This window comes from Muscardinus avellanarius, assembly GCF_963383645.1.
Source record: "Muscardinus avellanarius genome assembly, chromosome: 19".
NCBI lineage: Eukaryota > Metazoa > Chordata > Mammalia > Rodentia > Gliridae > Muscardinus > Muscardinus avellanarius.
The window spans coordinates 49,269,749-49,286,482 of record NC_137805.1 but is presented as its reverse complement, the minus strand read 5'-3'; the positions used below and the strand labels follow the sequence as shown (position 1 = coordinate 49,286,482).

General features: G+C 41.0%; 1 protein-coding gene across 1 annotated transcript; it reads right to left on the bottom strand.

Annotated features, from left to right (window-relative positions):
• Positions 1-10,686: 10,686 nt before the first annotated feature.
• On the bottom strand, positions 10,687-13,576 carry LOC308277029 (alanine--tRNA ligase, cytoplasmic-like; the record flags this gene model as incomplete). Its single annotated transcript, XM_080716064.1, is given in 5 exon segments — positions 10,687-11,886; positions 11,890-12,597; positions 12,601-12,606; positions 12,610-13,327; positions 13,329-13,576. Coding segments are annotated over 5 exon segments (2,874 nt in total). The 5' UTR covers positions 13,571-13,576.
• Between the last annotated feature and the right edge of the window lie 3,158 nt (positions 13,577-16,734).

Here is a 16,734-nt window from a genome sequence, read left to right as displayed (position 1 = left end):
CAGGACCAGATGGTTTCCCAAGTGAATTCTATAAAACTTTTATAGGAGAACTAATCCCAATACTACTCAAACTATTTTGGAAAATAGAAAAAACCGGGACTCTCCCAAATACATTCTATGAAGCCAACATCACACTAATAACCAAACCGAATAAAGACAGTTCAAGGAAGGAAAACTACAGGCCTATATCTCTGATGAACTTGGATGCAAAACTATTAAACAAAATACTAGCAACACGCATTCAAAACCACATCAAGAAAATCATTCACCATGACCAGGTAGGGTTCATCCCAGGGATGCAAGGCTGGTTCAATATACGAAAATCAATCCATGTAATTCATCATATAAACAGAATCAAAGACAAAAACCACATGATCATCTCAATAGATGCTGAAAAAGCATTTGATAAAATTCAACATCCATTCATGATAAAAAACACTGCAGAGAATTGGAATAGAAGGAACATATCTCAACATTATTAAGGCAATCTACAATAAACCCACTGCCAACATCATATTAAATGGGGGAAAACTTCAAGAATTCCCCCTAAAAACTGGAACGAGACAAGGATGTCCACTATCACCACTTCTCTTCAATATAGTACTAGAGACTCTAGCCAGAGCAATAAGGCAAGAAAAGGAAATCAAAGGAGTACAAATAGGAAAAGAAGAACTTAAGCTTTCACTATTTGCAGATGACATGATACTATATTTAGAAAACCCAACAAACTCAACCAAAAGGCTTATAGAACTGATCAACAAATTCAGCAAGGTATCTGGATACAAAATCAATCTTAATAAATCAGAAGCTTTCCTGTACACCAACCATAAATCCACTGAAAAAGAAATTCAGAAAACACTTCCACTCAGGATCTCCCACAAAAAAATAAAATACCTAGGAATAAACTTGACCAAGGAGGTAAAAGATCTCTACAAAGAAAATTATAAAACACTAAAAAAAGAAATCGAAGAAGATCTTAGAAGATGGAAAGACCTTCCATGTTCATGGATTGGCAGAATAAATATCATTAAAATGGCCATCCTCCCAAAAGTGATCTACAGATTTAATGCAATGCCCATTAAACTACCAAGATCATTCCTCACAGACATAGAAAAATCAGTCCTTAAATTTATCTGGAATAACAAAAAGCCCAGAATAGCCAAGGTAGTTCTCAGCAACAAAAACCACGCAGGAGGAATCACAATACCTGACTTTAAACTATACTACAAAGCCATTGTAATAAAAACAGCATGGTACTGGCAAAAGAACAGATATATAGACCAATGGAGCAGAATAGAAGACCCAGAAACAAGTCCACACACTTTCAGCCAATTGATTTTTGACAAAGAGGCCAAAAACATACACTGGAAAAAAGATAGCCTCTTCAACAAATGGTGTTGGCAAAACTGGTTAACCATATGCAGAAAATTGGATGTTAATCCCACTTTTTCACCCTGTACAAAAGTCAACTCACGATGGATCAAAGACTTGGAAATTAAACCAGAGACTTTGAAGCTCCTTGAAGAGGGCATAGGTCCAACACTACAACACATAGGCACAGACAAACATTTCCTCAACAAGACCCCAAAGGCACAACAAATTAAAAGGAGAATCAATACATGGGATTGCATGAAACTGAAGAGCTTCTGTTCAGCAAAGGAAACTATCAAGAATCTCAATCGAGAGCCAACAGAATGGGAGAAGATTTTTGCCACCTACACCACTGATAGACGACTAATATCTAGAATATACAGAGAACTCAAGAAACTCAACACTAAGAAAACAAAGCATCCAATAAAAAAAATGGGCAAATGAACTAAATAGACACTTCACAAAAGAAGAAATTCAAATGGCCAATAAATGCATGAAAAAATGCTCAACATCACTGGCAATCAGAGAGATGCAAATCAAAACTACCCTGAGATTTCACCTAACTCCAACTAGAATGGCCATCATTCAAAACACAAACAACAACAGATGCTGGCGAGGATGTGGAGAAGTGGGAACTCTAAGACATTGTTGGTGGGATTGCAAATTAGTGTAACCACTTTGGAAAACAGTATGGAGGATTCTCAGAAGAATGGGAAAGAACTTATCATATGATCCAGCAATACCACTTCTGGGTATCTACCCAAAAGAAAAGAAACCAAACTACCAAACTAATGCATGTGTATCTATGTTCATAGCTGCACAATTCACCATAGCCAAACTATGGAACCAGCCAAGATGTCCATCAACAGATGAATGGATTACAAAATTGTGGGATATGTACACAACGGAATTTTACTCAGCCATCAAAAAAAACTCAATTACATCATTTTCAGGGAAATGGATGGAACTGGAGGACATTATGCTAAGTGAGATTAGTCAGGCACAAAAAATAAGAAATCAGATTCTTTCCCTAATATGTGAGAGTTAGGGAGAAAAGAGGAGCAAACAAGTCAACCTAAAGGAGGAGAAATGAGGGGGGAAGAGGAAAATCTCTAAAGCTCACAATGTACTTAAAAACATATCGAAGTCAATCACTAAGCCAAGCAAGGGAGGGAGGGACGGGGAGGGAATGGGGTGGGATTTGGTTAGGGGTTAAATCAGCGATGAGTACATGTTTGTACACACAAGTTTTTTACCCCAATAAGTTGTATGAATATAATGCACCAATAAAAAAAATTTTTTTAAATAAAAAAAGAAAAGATAAAAAAAAGAAAAGAAACAGCATTCTTCTTTAAGAGCAGCGCAAAGCCCTCCTTCTTGAAAAAAAAAAAAGTATATCTAAGCCTCGTCTATTTTGTAGCACTACTTCAGATAATGATACGAGGGAATCTTTAATAAGTTTTATTTTAAAAGTGAGGCCAAAGTCTTTACTGTCCTTATATAATATAAGGCCCCATTCTGCTCCCCGGGGGGAAGCCCAATTAAAATTTTTTCCTGCTGATGTAAATGTAATAAGCAAGGGGTTACACCAGCCATGGTGGGCACTATCCGAGGAACATTCAGAGTTTAAGGGCTGTTCATCAGCAGAATAAACTTTTTTAGGGGGATGTTTTCTTTTAACGGCTATGAGGTCCCAGGAGGAGCTAGGATTCCAGTATGTATCTCCAGTAGTCTCACATCCCCAGGAGGCACAAAAATAAGCTTCCTGGAACCCGCATTTATGATTTAGGGTACGATCTCTGTGGGTGGGTCCAGGACATATATATATTCCATCACGGAAAACAGCAAGGGTGGCTCTCCTTCGGGCATTACTACACCCAGGATCGGTGGTACTATCCTGTAATTCGGGGGCAGATGATAAGGGTAAAAAGGTGCTGGGTGTTCCCCAGTCGGGATGGCCTCTGAGGACTAGTTTACATAAGTCCACTTCTAATGGATTCCAAGAGGGAGAAGGACCAATGCTGGAGGAGGCAAGAGCAATATCTCCTGCCTCATTGATAATAGTCCATGTATAATTAAATATTTGGTGGGGAGATGTTGCTAAAATAGGAGGTATACATACCTGAATAACAATTATCAGCCATTGTGAAGGAGGCATCTAAAAGAGAGGAAATGCAGAAATTCTCAGGGACGGTTGTTCCTGGACGAATTATATGGTTTTATTAATCTTTCCGCGAGCCATCGGGCATTTTGATTTTTGGAGTCATATATGCATGCATATCCTTTGCCCCAGATTAGCACAGGATCAGGTCCCTGCCAATTGTGTGACAGAGGGTCCTTCCATAAGGCTTGTGCATAAGTTTGTGAAGTGGTAGGATGACAAAAGCAATCTGCTACCGATTTATTATTTTGGTCTACTATTAAAAAAATTTAATACAAAAAATGCATGATTTAATAATAGTTTAGGATTTGTATTGGCAATATAAATGGATTGATGTCCGGTGCGGAGTTTATAAATCATATTTTTTAAGGTTTGATGAGCACGTTCGACAATGCCTTGTCCTTGTGGGTTATAAGGAATACCTGTTATATGTTTAATGTTCATTTGGGCACAAAATTGTTTGAATTTTTGACTAGTATATCCTGGTCCGTTATCTGTCTTAATAGTTTTTGGGAGGGGAATATAAGCTAGGCAGGAAAGAACATGATTAATTATATGTTTTGTTGCTTCTTCTGTTTGTAAAGTGGCACAAAGAAAGCCACTAAAAGTATCTATGGATACATGTATGTATTTTAATTTTCCAAAGGGCGGATAATGTGTAACATCCATTTGCCAATATTCCCCAGGTATTAGCCACCGAGGGTTGACGCCTAAATGTGGTTCAGGTAAAAATGTTAAACATCCCTTGCAATTTTTAACAATTTGTCATGCTTGTTCTCTAGTGATGGCGAATTTTAGACATAGAGTATTAGCATTAAGATGGTGAAGGGCATGAGCTTCTTGTGCCTTTTCAAGGGAAGGTTTTTCAGAGTTATACATAATGATTTGGGTCCAAAAGGAACAATATATGCCACTAATGCTAGGGTGGTAGTAACTATTTTGAGAGCTCAAAATACAAATTCCATCTACTAAAATGAAAATAAATAAATTTAAATAATATAACAATAAAACAACAAAATATCATAATGCACATTATATACACTCACCCACTCAACCTCAGTCCCTAATCAAAGGGAGGGGAGAAAAACCAAATCTAGCAGGGAAGGCAATTTGGAGTCATTAATTAATAAACTGGAATTTTATAAATGCTAAGCTCATTGCTCAAAGGTGAAGCCAAGCTTTTCATCAGCACACCAAATTATTACAAAATAACTTCAATCTTCACATGACTAAAATGTAATAAAATAGAGTGACTTCCCAAAAAATTCTAGAGTGAACCTTACACACAAGGGAATTGTCTACATGTGGATAGTAAGAACTGTGGAGATTTGGATCTGGTTATATTATTAACCTTGTAAATGATAAATTTTTGCACAATTAGATGGAAAGGGTCTAAAGCTTTTTTGTAGTGTGAATTCAGACAGACTCTGGTAAGTCTCCAAATTTTGATTAGAAGTTGGAGTGCTGAGTGATTTAAGAGCCTGAAGCAACAGCATTTCTAAACAGTTGTTAAAATACACTTGTTAGCCTCCTCAGCTTCATGCATTAAATTTCACAACTCATGGAGAGGGAAAAAAAAAGAACTTACTTAACTCTAAACACAAGTTTTAAAGGAAAAGTTTCCATGAACTGAGGCTCCCAATTTTATGGCAAAAAGTAATCCTCTAGCCTTTCTATCCATAGTATATCCCTGCTGGTGAACTTTAGTATTTCCTTTTAATAATCCATCTTCATCACATACCCAAAACATATCACAAACACTGTTTTGCAACTTATCACACACCTTTTGCAATGTGCTTTAACTTTCTTGTTTTATCCTATTTCTTACTTTTTCCATTTGAGACAATCTTGGGATAAAACTTACAACCAAACAAATTCCATCCATGCTTTATACCTTGCTTTAACCCTCTAACTTTTTATCTGGTCCTTTGTTTTCCTTAGGGACAACCTTAGGACAAACCTCACAACATGCTTTCTTAGTCTCACAAAACCTCCTTTCTCTGTATTTACCAACATATAAAGAAATACATCTATAGACTTTCTCCGTCTATCTTTTTGTTGTTATCTATAAACAAACCCCAAAAGGAGCATACCATTTAATGTTGTCCACATACCAGCAATCAAAAAAAAAACATTTAAAAGACTTAAGTGTTATTTTAAACCTCATGAAGTTAAGAGCCTTTTAAAGCATTATATTTAGCATTTTTAATAAATGAACTATAAATTATATGGAAAATTAAGACATTAGATAGATATCATTAGCACCTTAAAACCTTAATTTTGCAAAAGGAGTAATATTAAAGACAAGGTATATCCTATTTGACCACATACCTTAAAACTGTTGTAAATTACCACAGAAATTCATGACATCATAAAAGCATCCCTAGTGTCTTAAAATATTGATTTTGTCAAAGAAAATAACTTTATTTAATCACCTCTCACAGGAGTCTAGTTGGACAACTTTTCTGAAGTAACCATTTTAGCTAAGACTAATTGAGATAAAATATCTTTGAGTAATAACTTTAGTGCAACCAGTAAGAACAAAGGCGCTGAATTTCCTGGTGTGGCTAAGACCGTAGAATGGCAGGTCATTTTAAACACCTCTGCAGGCTGAGTGAAGAGATGGCTCAGGGCTGGCCTGAAACGACTCCCCACCCTGGCTAACAACTGGACTCAATTACCTACCTGCTTGGAGCTTAATTATCCAGGAAACCATATTTTAAAAACTCTAACACTTTTTTTATCCTTATGTATTGAGATAGGTATAATTAAATGTAAAACTTAGACAATTCAGACCAAATTCAACTTAATAGCCATATAACCAAACCCAAGTGGAACACAGAGCAAAGGAGAGGAAATGAGGATTTACATAATAAGACAAAAATAGGTCAATCATTATTTACTTTCTAAAATTCTCATTTAAATTTTCAATGTTTTAAATGGGTATCACTTACAAAGTAGTCAACAGAGGTTAGGAAAACATAACAATACTCTCTATTAGAAAATATAACAAAAATAAAGTTTTTTATAGTTTTATTCTCAAACTGTTCTCTGCAGTAAAATGTTCCACTCCCCTCTACAGTAGCTCTCATGAGAACCTTCTAGTGTAAATCCTGGGTGTTCTATGAAGCATTTTTAAACTTCCATTGTTTACCCATACTGATTCTTGAATTCAAGTTCTTTAAAAAAATCTAAACAATATACTTGTCAGTATTTTATAATCTCCAAGAATTAGGATCTTAAGAGAACATTTTTAAAAGAAGTATCTACTACTATTACTAGTCAAGGAAACAACAAAAAAGTAGGTATAGTAGAGACTTTAACATTTTCTCCTATATACATCTTAACCATTCTAACAGTAAAAACTTGCATGAAAATTTAAGATCTGAGACATATTTTATATTTCATTTTACAAAATCAGAAATATTTATTTTGAAACAAGATAAGAAGACATGGCCTACCTGTCAGAAAACTACCACTCAGAAATATTTTGCATCCACAAAGCAGGTAAAACATAAAAACATTTAAATTTCACACTAAGCACGTTTAAGTGCTGAACATTTTTCATAAAATTTTAAGTCTTTATCCAAAATGACTTATCTCTGTATAAAAACTGTTAACAACATTCAACATTTTTTTTTCTAATGCTCATGTGGTATGGTATCCTTTTTCTTAACTCTTATCCCTCTTTCTCTGAGAGAACACTTTAAGTCTCTGATAGAGACTGCTTCTTTAGACAAAGTATGGCCCATTTTGATAAATGGAACGACGAAAAGACTTACCAGGAAGATATCGGTCCCACGAGCGATGAGGATGTCTTCCACGAGAATGGGGCGCAGCTGCGTTCATCTGATGAGGGGTCGTTCGATGGGGGTCCGTGCCTCGAGTCCACATTGGGAGCCACGTGTCCCGTCCCGCGGGACAAGTAATTCGGGGGGCGAGGAGGACCCCAATCTGCAAATAAAAATGGGCGAGAAAGAGAGACGAGACCAAGTAGATAATTCCTATCAAGGTCTGTTTATTTCAGTGATAAGCGGTAGTTTATATGGAGAGTAGAAGAAGGAAGTAAATGAGAAGGGGAGGAGGTAACAGTGTTGTAAAAATTCCTATGGTTACAGCTGCAGGCTCCTTCCTGCTACAGTTGATCTATATCACTTCTCAAAAGGTCATGTAGGCCTCCAGGAGGTGGGCTTAGTATTTTTCCAGTCTGCCACAAAGTGACATTCAGAGGCAAACCAATTAGAATCACTCCAGACTTCCCAAACCAAGTCATGAGAGCCAGAAGGGCTTAGAGTAACATATTCCAAACTCTGAAAGAAAACAACTTCCAGCCAAAAATTTTCTACCCAGCAAAACTTTCTATCAAATTAGATGGAGAAATAAGAAGCTTCCATGACAAACAGAAACTGAAGGAATTTATGTCTTCAAAACCAGCGCTAGAGAAAATACTCAAAGAGATTAACTACAAAGAAGAAATAGGTAACACACACCAGAACCAGAGAAACAAGATTTTCCATCCAACAGACAACTAAGATTAGTTATCTGTGGAGATTCATTATTTATGTTAGTCTTATACCTATCTCTAAATTGTATTGTTTGCTTTTATTGTTGTTAATTTTTAGGATTTCTAGTTGGAATATTAATATACCTTCAGATATAGCATTTGGAAATATTTTATCCCATTCTATCAGTAACTTTTAACCCTGTTTACATTGTCTTTGGATATACAATATTTTCTTATTTTTTAGGGAGTTTGTATACCCTTTTGTTGCCTGTGCCATTGAAATCATATCCAAGAAATCATTGCCAATTTCAATGTTGTGAGGTTTTATGACCCAGATTTTCTTCTAAAAGTTTATAGTATTAAGATTTATATTTAGGTCTTTTATCTATTTTGAGTTAATATTTGTATATGGGATTAGGTAAGGGTCCAATTTTATTCTTTTCCATGTAATTATTATTTTTCAACAATATTTAGTTAAAAGATTATTATTCCCCCCACCAAATGTTCGTGGAAACCTTTTGAGGATCTCCCTAGAGGGGAAGGAACTTTTTATTTTTTTTTTTGTGGTGCTTGGGGTGAAATCCAGGGGCCTTCTACCTCTGGGCTACACTTCCAGACCTCTTTTATATTTTATTTGGAAACAGGGTCTCACTAAGTTGCAGAGAGCCTCACTAGGTAGCTGAGGCTGGCTTCGAACCTGCGCAATCCTCCTGTCTCAGCCTCCCAAGTACTGGGATTACAAGTGTGCGCCACCACGCCCAATGGTGGGGAAGGAACTTTGACAGAAGTGAAACTCAGGTTTTAATCACCTCAGGAATTTCCTGAGCTATCCTATTTCATTTTAAAGTGTGGGCCTGACTTGTTGAGAATAACCAAGCTCTGTAAACTGAAGATTACAGATTTAAAAACCCTATCTTCCTTCCCTTCCCAATGAGTCTCCTTTCTACATGAAATTTTATTTCTTCTATTGTCTTTTTGTTGGCTTCAACAACCATCATCCTCTGATATTCTGGAACAGAAGTCATAAACATGCAAGATATTAGTGTAACGTTAAAATTGAGCGAGGGTCGCAAAGAGGGTAAACACTAGCTGAGTTATCAAAAGCTGCTTTAATCAACAGGTGCCTTCGGGCTGGTCTGCCAAATATACCAGTATTGGGAAGAGGCTTCAAAATATATTAATGTACCAGTATTGGGAAATATTTTCAATTTTCAAAATATATCTTTGGTAGTGAAAAAAAAAAAAAAGGCCAGGGGCTTCAGGGAAAGGGCTGCATAATTCCAGGCACCAAGGGTGATTAGCAAGACAACAGAGATAGTTCAGGGACTTTTTCATTGTAAAGGTAAGATTTCCCAAGGATGTAAGAGGATGCCATAAACCTTCAAGAGATCCCAGACTCTGATAATCGTGGGAGGATGCCATAAGCATTCAAGAGATACCAGACTCAGGCATAGGATCTGTACTGGAGACAGGACAGACCTACAGGAAGGAATCTCCACATCAGAAGACTGGCCCCAGAGGGGGTGGATCTAGTTGGGTTAGAAGATTATTGGTATAAAATACTCGGGGTATTCTTTTCAAGTCACACCCCCCCCATACTATCTCGGATTAGGGATAGTATAGGGCTGTATTAAACTATATTCTATCTTTCCATCTTTGTAATAATAACTCATTTAAGCTTTCAGCAAGAGTTCAGACTAGTGTTTTACCTAGTTCATAATAAGAACCTGCAGCTACTAGAACAGTTTTGGTAGCCTAACAGGGTCCCCGGAACAGTTTCCTCAACCATAATAGAAGGGACTGATGAGCCATGCAGTCAGCAGAGTCGCACAGGGGAGCAGAAGTACCCCGATATTTAAAGCGGGGGGGGAGGGGGAGGGGGGCTAGCAGTGTAGGAATGCCGATTCTCTCACGACATCCAGAGTCTCATGATGCCTGGAGTCTGTCTCATGATGTTTGGAGTCTCCTGACACCTGGAGTCTCACAATATCCCCGCTTCTGGCTTCTGGGGCTCCTCCTCCTGTCACTGCTACGGGGTCCTGTGGGGAAGGGAGGGACCCGACCTATCAATTAGCCCTAGACAACAGCAAATCAAACAACAGAAGAGTATACTAAAGCTAAGTATACTGGCCAAAAAAATAAGAATTTTATCCCACCAAGATGTTAACAATACTCTTCTGGAAAAGGGGAAATCCACCAAGGTAATCTGAATTGGAGGTGAGTACTAGCACACAAATCCAAAAGGCACTTTAAAAACTTATCCTGATCCAGTCTTCTTAGTCTTTTTTTTTTTTATTGCACATGGTCCTTTTATTCTCTACATCAAAGAGGCTTCCTACTATAGACCCAGAAGCTTTGGGTGGGCAGAGAACTGTTACCTACAGACACAAGCATGACAATGTTAAACTGCAATCCTGGGGTGGTGGTTCTAGACAGATGGCGCTGTGGGAGGGCTCAGGGCAGCAATGTAACGGGGCGCTGAGTCACAGGACGGCTCCCAGGTGTGTTCCAGTCATTGCTGGTTTAGGAGGACGGATGGGGCTGTGTACAAGTCCCAAGACTCACATGTCCTTGTGGCAGATGAGCTCCCAGCTGGACTGATGCCTCCAGGCAAGTGGGAGACACCTCCCAGTGAGAGCTGCCCCTGCCCTCAGTTCTTCACATCTCTCAGGTGGAGCTGGGCAAAGGAGGTGGCCAGCTGCAGCGCCTCCTGCAGGCAGCCCACGTTCTTGCCTGTGGCCTGGGCAGACACGTCCTTGCCACCACCTTTGCCATCCATCAGACCCGACACCTGCTGCACCCACTCGCTGGCTTTCAGACCCCGGTTGGCTGCATTCTGGGAGACCTGACACAAGCATGTGATCTTGCGAGCCTCATTGTCCACTGTGAAGAGCATGGCAGACATCTGAGGGGAATGCGTCTTGAAAAGCTTCAAGGCTTCATTCAGTGCCTTGGCCAAGGCGCCACTCTCCATCTCCAGGATAACCAGGGGTTGGTTGGGGTTGCTGTCGATTAGCTGCTTTGTCTTCTCCAACACCCACTTCTGGACGTCGGCTTTGCTTGCTCGGTCTAGGTCATCCATGATCTTCTTAAGGGATTTCAGAGTCTCCCGCAGTTCATCCTTTTGCCACTGGGGGATGACTGCAGTGGCCAGGGCCTCTCCGAGGTCAACGATCTCCCTCTGCACATCCTTGTTTGATGCGGTCTGGGCCTTCACTTTGGCCTCCATGACAGACAGAGATTTCTTCAAGCTCTCCGCCTTCCTGAGGGCATTCTGGGCTTCAGCGCCTGTGACAGAGACGATCCTCCGGATACCCTTAGCAATAGCTTCTTCAGTCACAATCACAAACGCTCCCGCCTGACTTGAGTTCCACAGATGCGTTCCACCACAGAACTCGACCGAAGTGACGGAGCCAGCAGTCCCAGACGGGTCATCCAACAGCTTGGACACAGGGACCCCAATGGAGACGACTCGCACAGGGTCAGGATAGGTCTCATCAAACACAGCACACAGACCCTGCATGGCTTTCGTTGCTGCCAGGGGGCAATCCTGGGTATAGACAGGCTTGGCTGCCTCGGTCATCTCATTAGCAATCTCTTCGGCCTTCTTGATCTGCTGGTTGGACATGGCTCCCTTGGCAGTGAAGTCAAACCGAAGGCGATCAGGAGCAACCAGTGAGCCTTTCTGATCAGCTTCCCCAAGCACAGAGCGCAGGGCGAAGTTAAGAATGTGGGTAGTGGTATGGTTGCCCATGACAGGCCTCCGCTGGGGCCTATCAATGAACAGCCAGACCTGATCGCCAACTCTCAGGCTGCTGTAGACGGTTCCTATGTGCAGCACGTACCCTCCTCACACCTGAGCATTCTTCACCGTAAACTCAGTTTTCTTCACCAGGTAGCCTTCGTCATAGATCTGCCCTCCTTGCTCAGCATAGATACAGGTCTTGTCCAGCACCACTCCACACTCCTGGCCCGTAGACACCTCCTCCACGAACATCTTCTCTCTGCGCAGAGCCAGCACCGTAGCCACCGCACTCTCAAACACATAGCTACCACTGGAGTCTGAATGGTAATTATACTTTGGAGAATCGTCTGTTGCCTCCAGACCCTTTGCTCGAAGCTCTTCGATAGCATAGATGTCCAGCATAATGAGGTCTTCTCCACCTGCTCCCTTGCCCTGTGACTTCAGCTGGGCCAGTTTCCTCTCCTCTTCAAAGCCATCCATATCTACCACCATGCCCTTCTCTTCAGCAATCAGTCCTGTGAGATCCACTGGGAACCCATAGGTGTCATAGAGGAGCCAAGCAGTGTCTCCTGGAATGGTCTTGCAGTCTCCCAGGCTCTGAATTTTCCAGTCCAGAATGCGACTCCCTCTGCTGAGAGTCTTGAGAAACTGCGCCTCTTCTTCACTGATGATGTCCTTCACCAAGTCTGGATCCTTCTTCAGCTCAGAAAATGCATCTCCCAGTGACTGGACGACAACATCCACTAATGTAGCAAAGAAACCCCTGCTGGCATTGAGTTTCTCATGGGAGTATCGAACAGCCTGTCTGAGAATCTGTCACAACATCTACCCATGCCCTGTATTGTCAGGCCGGCCGCCGTCAGCCAGGGCCACAGTGATGGTCCAAGCATGGTCAGCCAGCACCCTGTAGGCCATGTCAATCCCATCAGCATCCTCAGCACCAACTTTCCCAGTGTATGGCCGGGTACCTGTGCCCTTCTGAATGGCTTCAAAGTAAGGAACAAAAAGGTCAGTGTCATAGTTGGACATCTTATTCCGAAGAACGGACACCAATCGCTCCAGGCCCATCCCTGTGTCAATGCTTTTCTTGGGAAGAGGTTTCAGAATGCCATCAGTCTCCCTGTTGTACTGGATGAAGACAAGGTTCCAGATCTCAAGCACATTGAGGTCCTCCTGGTTGACCAGATGTGCAGCATCCCGACCACCGATTCGGTCATAGTGGATCTCACTGCAGGGACCACATGGGCCCGTGTCACCCATCTCCCAAAAGTTATCCTTCATGTTGCCCGGAAGGATTTTGGCATCATCAAGCCCCAAATTTTGCCAGATCTGTTTGCACTCCAGATCTGGTTCTATGCCAGCTGCTTCATCCCCACCAAAGTAAATAACGTAGAGTCTTTCAACTGGAATGCCAAATTCTTGGGTGAGAAGTTCCAGAGCCATTTTACATGCTAATTCCTTAAAGTAATCTCCAAAAGACCAGGAGCCCAACATCTCAAAGAAGGTGTGATGGTAGACATCCTTGCCCATGTTGTCCAGGTCGTTGTTTGCCTCCAGCCCTGATGCATTTCTGGGTATTGGCAGCTCTGCTCAGCTTTGCCATGGGGTGAGACAGATCGATTGTGTTCAAGAAGATAGGTTTAAACTGGTTCATGCCTGCATTGGCAAAGAGCAACGTGGGATCATCCAAGGAAATGGTGGCAGATGAGTGGACATAGGTGTGCTCATTTCTCTTGAAGAAATCTATAAATCGCTTCCAGATTTCACTCGCTGTTAGGGTTGGATCCATCTTGAATGTCACCCCAAAGGACTAACTCCTCTCCCAGACTCACTCAAGCGCAGCTGTCCTTCTTAGTCTTTTTAATAATATTTTTAAAACTTCCAAAGGGTTTCAGAAATAATGCTGATAGGTCTTATCAGTGTTTGGAGGCTTATTTCTGATTTTGGGGCCTTGTTTCTGTAAAGTCTCAAGAGATTTAATTTAGACATATGAAATCAGGAATTGTGTTCCTATAGTTTAAAGAGTTGTGGGAGCCGGGCGTGGTGGCGCACGCTTGTAATCCTCGTGCTTGGGAGGCGAAGACAGGAGGATCGTGCAGGTTCGAAGCCAGGCACACTGGCTTAAGAGACCCTGTTCCCAAAAATAAAATATAAAATAGGTCTGGGAGTGTAGCCCGGAGGTAGAAGGGCTTCCAGGAACCCCAGTACCACCAAAATAAATAAATAAATAAATAAATAAATAAATAAATAAATAAATACAAAATAAAAATAAAAAAATAAAGAGCTGTGGGAGTGCTAAGGACCTGGAAAGGACTCTCTTACTTTGAGAGAGGCTGATCTAAGAGGGAGTCCTTTTTCCAGGTTTTGAGTAAGACGTAATCACCTGGTTGTAGTGTTGCCACATAGGTTAGTGGACAGTAAGTGCAACCAGGTCTTTGTGGTGTTTGGAGGAAGTGCCATTTGATCATTAGGATCAGGCCTGATAGCATACATCTGTTCTATAGTCTCTATACAAGAGTAGACTAAATTATCTTTTTACATGCTTAAGACATTTTAAATATTTTTGGCCTTGGGATGCTGTCAATCCCAGTTACAATTTATGTCTCTTTAGAGACAAAGCAAACAGAGAACTAAGATATATATATTTAAAAGAAAATCAATATCTTTACCTGCCACATCAGTCACCCAGGCTCCTCTGTTGTGATGTCCAGCTGGTTAGAGGCTGATCAAAGGGGGCCTTGCTGAGCCTCGGGCATCCTCAGTCTTTGAGGGCAGCCATGATGGGAGCAGATGACCTTACTTCCATTTGGAGATGAGGGCAATCATGTTTCCAGTGTTTTTCCTCTTTGCAGAGGGGTCACAACCCAGGTGCAGATGAACTCCACTTAGGGCAGTCCTTGACCCAATACCCAGGCTCTTTGCAGCAATTTCAGGTCCCAATGTGCTGGTATTGGGAACTAATTTCAGAAATGTCTTTGATACTAATTTCAAAATATATTGACTTCAAATGCTTTGGCATTAATTTTAAAATATAGAACGTAGTCAGAGCTTGGGTGTTGCACAGGCACTCAGACAGGGAAGGAACCCTGCAGAGTCCCCCCCCATCTCACCCCACCCCACGCCAAGGGTGATTAGCAAGAAAATAGAGGTATCCCAGGGCCTTTGCAAAAGAGAAGTTTTCAGGGAAAATAAATTCTAGCAGATAGGCTAGGATGTGAGAGGATGGCACAAGCCTTCAAGAGATCCCTGACTTCTGATCAAATAACACATTTTGGGGTCTTAAAGATTTAAGCTATAGGAAGAAGACTTTTGGTCAGACAGGATGTAAGACAGTGAATCCCTATGTCAAAAGACTTGCCCCAAAAAGGGGCAGATCTAGTCGGGTCAGGAAGATGATTGGTTAGGCAAAGATATGGGATAAAATTTTTTATAAAAACTGTTTTATAGCCAAAAACTTCAGTAACTTATTTTCAAGTTGCTTCACTGCATTTATTTCTTTAATGCAGTACTTTAATCTAATTTTGGTTTCTTCTTCCTGTCTTTGTAATAATAAAATTACTTAAGTTTACAAGAGAATTCAAGCTATTCTTTTTCTAAAATAGCTCAGAACAAGAACCCACAGCTACATTGCACACTGGTACAGTTCTGCTGTACCACCGTAACACCAGGCCTGAAGTTTGCTTTCCTCTCTCTGAGAGAAGTCTTTTGGATATCTCTGAGGGGGTAGGAACTTATTACCTGATATCAGGGCAAGTAAGTGGGCTTGTTCCTGTATCTGCATTTATCTCCTCTGGTCCTTCATTTCATCTACCTTGTCTCTGTTGTTGAAAATCCCAAAGGCCAAATTTAAAAGTGATTAATAGAAGTCTGGGGTCCCAGAAACACAGCAGAATTTGTATTCCTTTTTCGCATTATCTTTTCTTTTTTTCTTCTTTGCAGTACCAAGAAGGTAATATAGAAGAAATAAAATTTTAGGTAGAAAGGAGACTCCTTGGGAAGGGAAGGAAAATAGGGTTTTAAAATCTGAAATCTTCAGTTAACAGAGCTTGGTATTTTTGGTCCCAACTCTTGGCCCCAAAAAATTTATCACATTTTGTGAACCAGAAAGCTTCAAAGAAGTAGCCTGCCATACTATGTGCCCTGATCACACCCTCTCTAATAAGCCCTATAAGAACGTAGAGCTCTGTCTGAGGAGCTCTGGACCATTTGGGACAGTTTGTAGACACTCTGGACAATGTTTTGAGCTCTTATCCTCTCTCCCTGGGCTGCTCTCATGCTCTCTTGAGATGGCCCATGTTTCTCCTGAACATATATCCTTACTTTGCTTAGATTAAAACCTCTGCCATTATCTCTGACTGGCTAGTGTTGAAATTCCTTTTGCCACAGAATCCAAGAACTAAAGAAGTTACTGTGCTGTTTGTGACTTTTTTTTTTTTTTTTTTTTTTTTTGCAGGTCTGGGGATGAAACCCAGGGGCATTCAACCTCTGAGCTACACCCCCTGCCCTATTTCTTATTCTTTATTTTGAAACAAGGTCTCACTAAGTTTCAGAGGGCCTCACTAAGTAGCTGACCTCCAACTTCAATCCTCCTGGCTCAGCCTCCCGATTTCTGGGATTACAAACATGTGCCACCACACCTGGTTTTAGAGACATATTTTTAAGTCCTCTTATAGCATATGCTTAGGCGCTCAACTGTGGAGTTTTGGTGAAGTTTAACAATGTTTGGGTTGTTTCCTTTCCTGTTTTTAAATGTTCTCTTTGTGTGTGCAGATTTCGGGGAGTACCGGGGGAGCTCATGGATCAGAGGTGTATGAACGGGGCTGAGCCCGCGAGTGGTGAGGCCAAGCTCAGAGGCCACCTACCCAAAGCCTTTTGCGTGCCACAGGAGGATCCAGGATTGCAGTGGGCAATTGTACAGGCGATCGTGGCCCCTCCTCCTGCCACTGGCGGGAT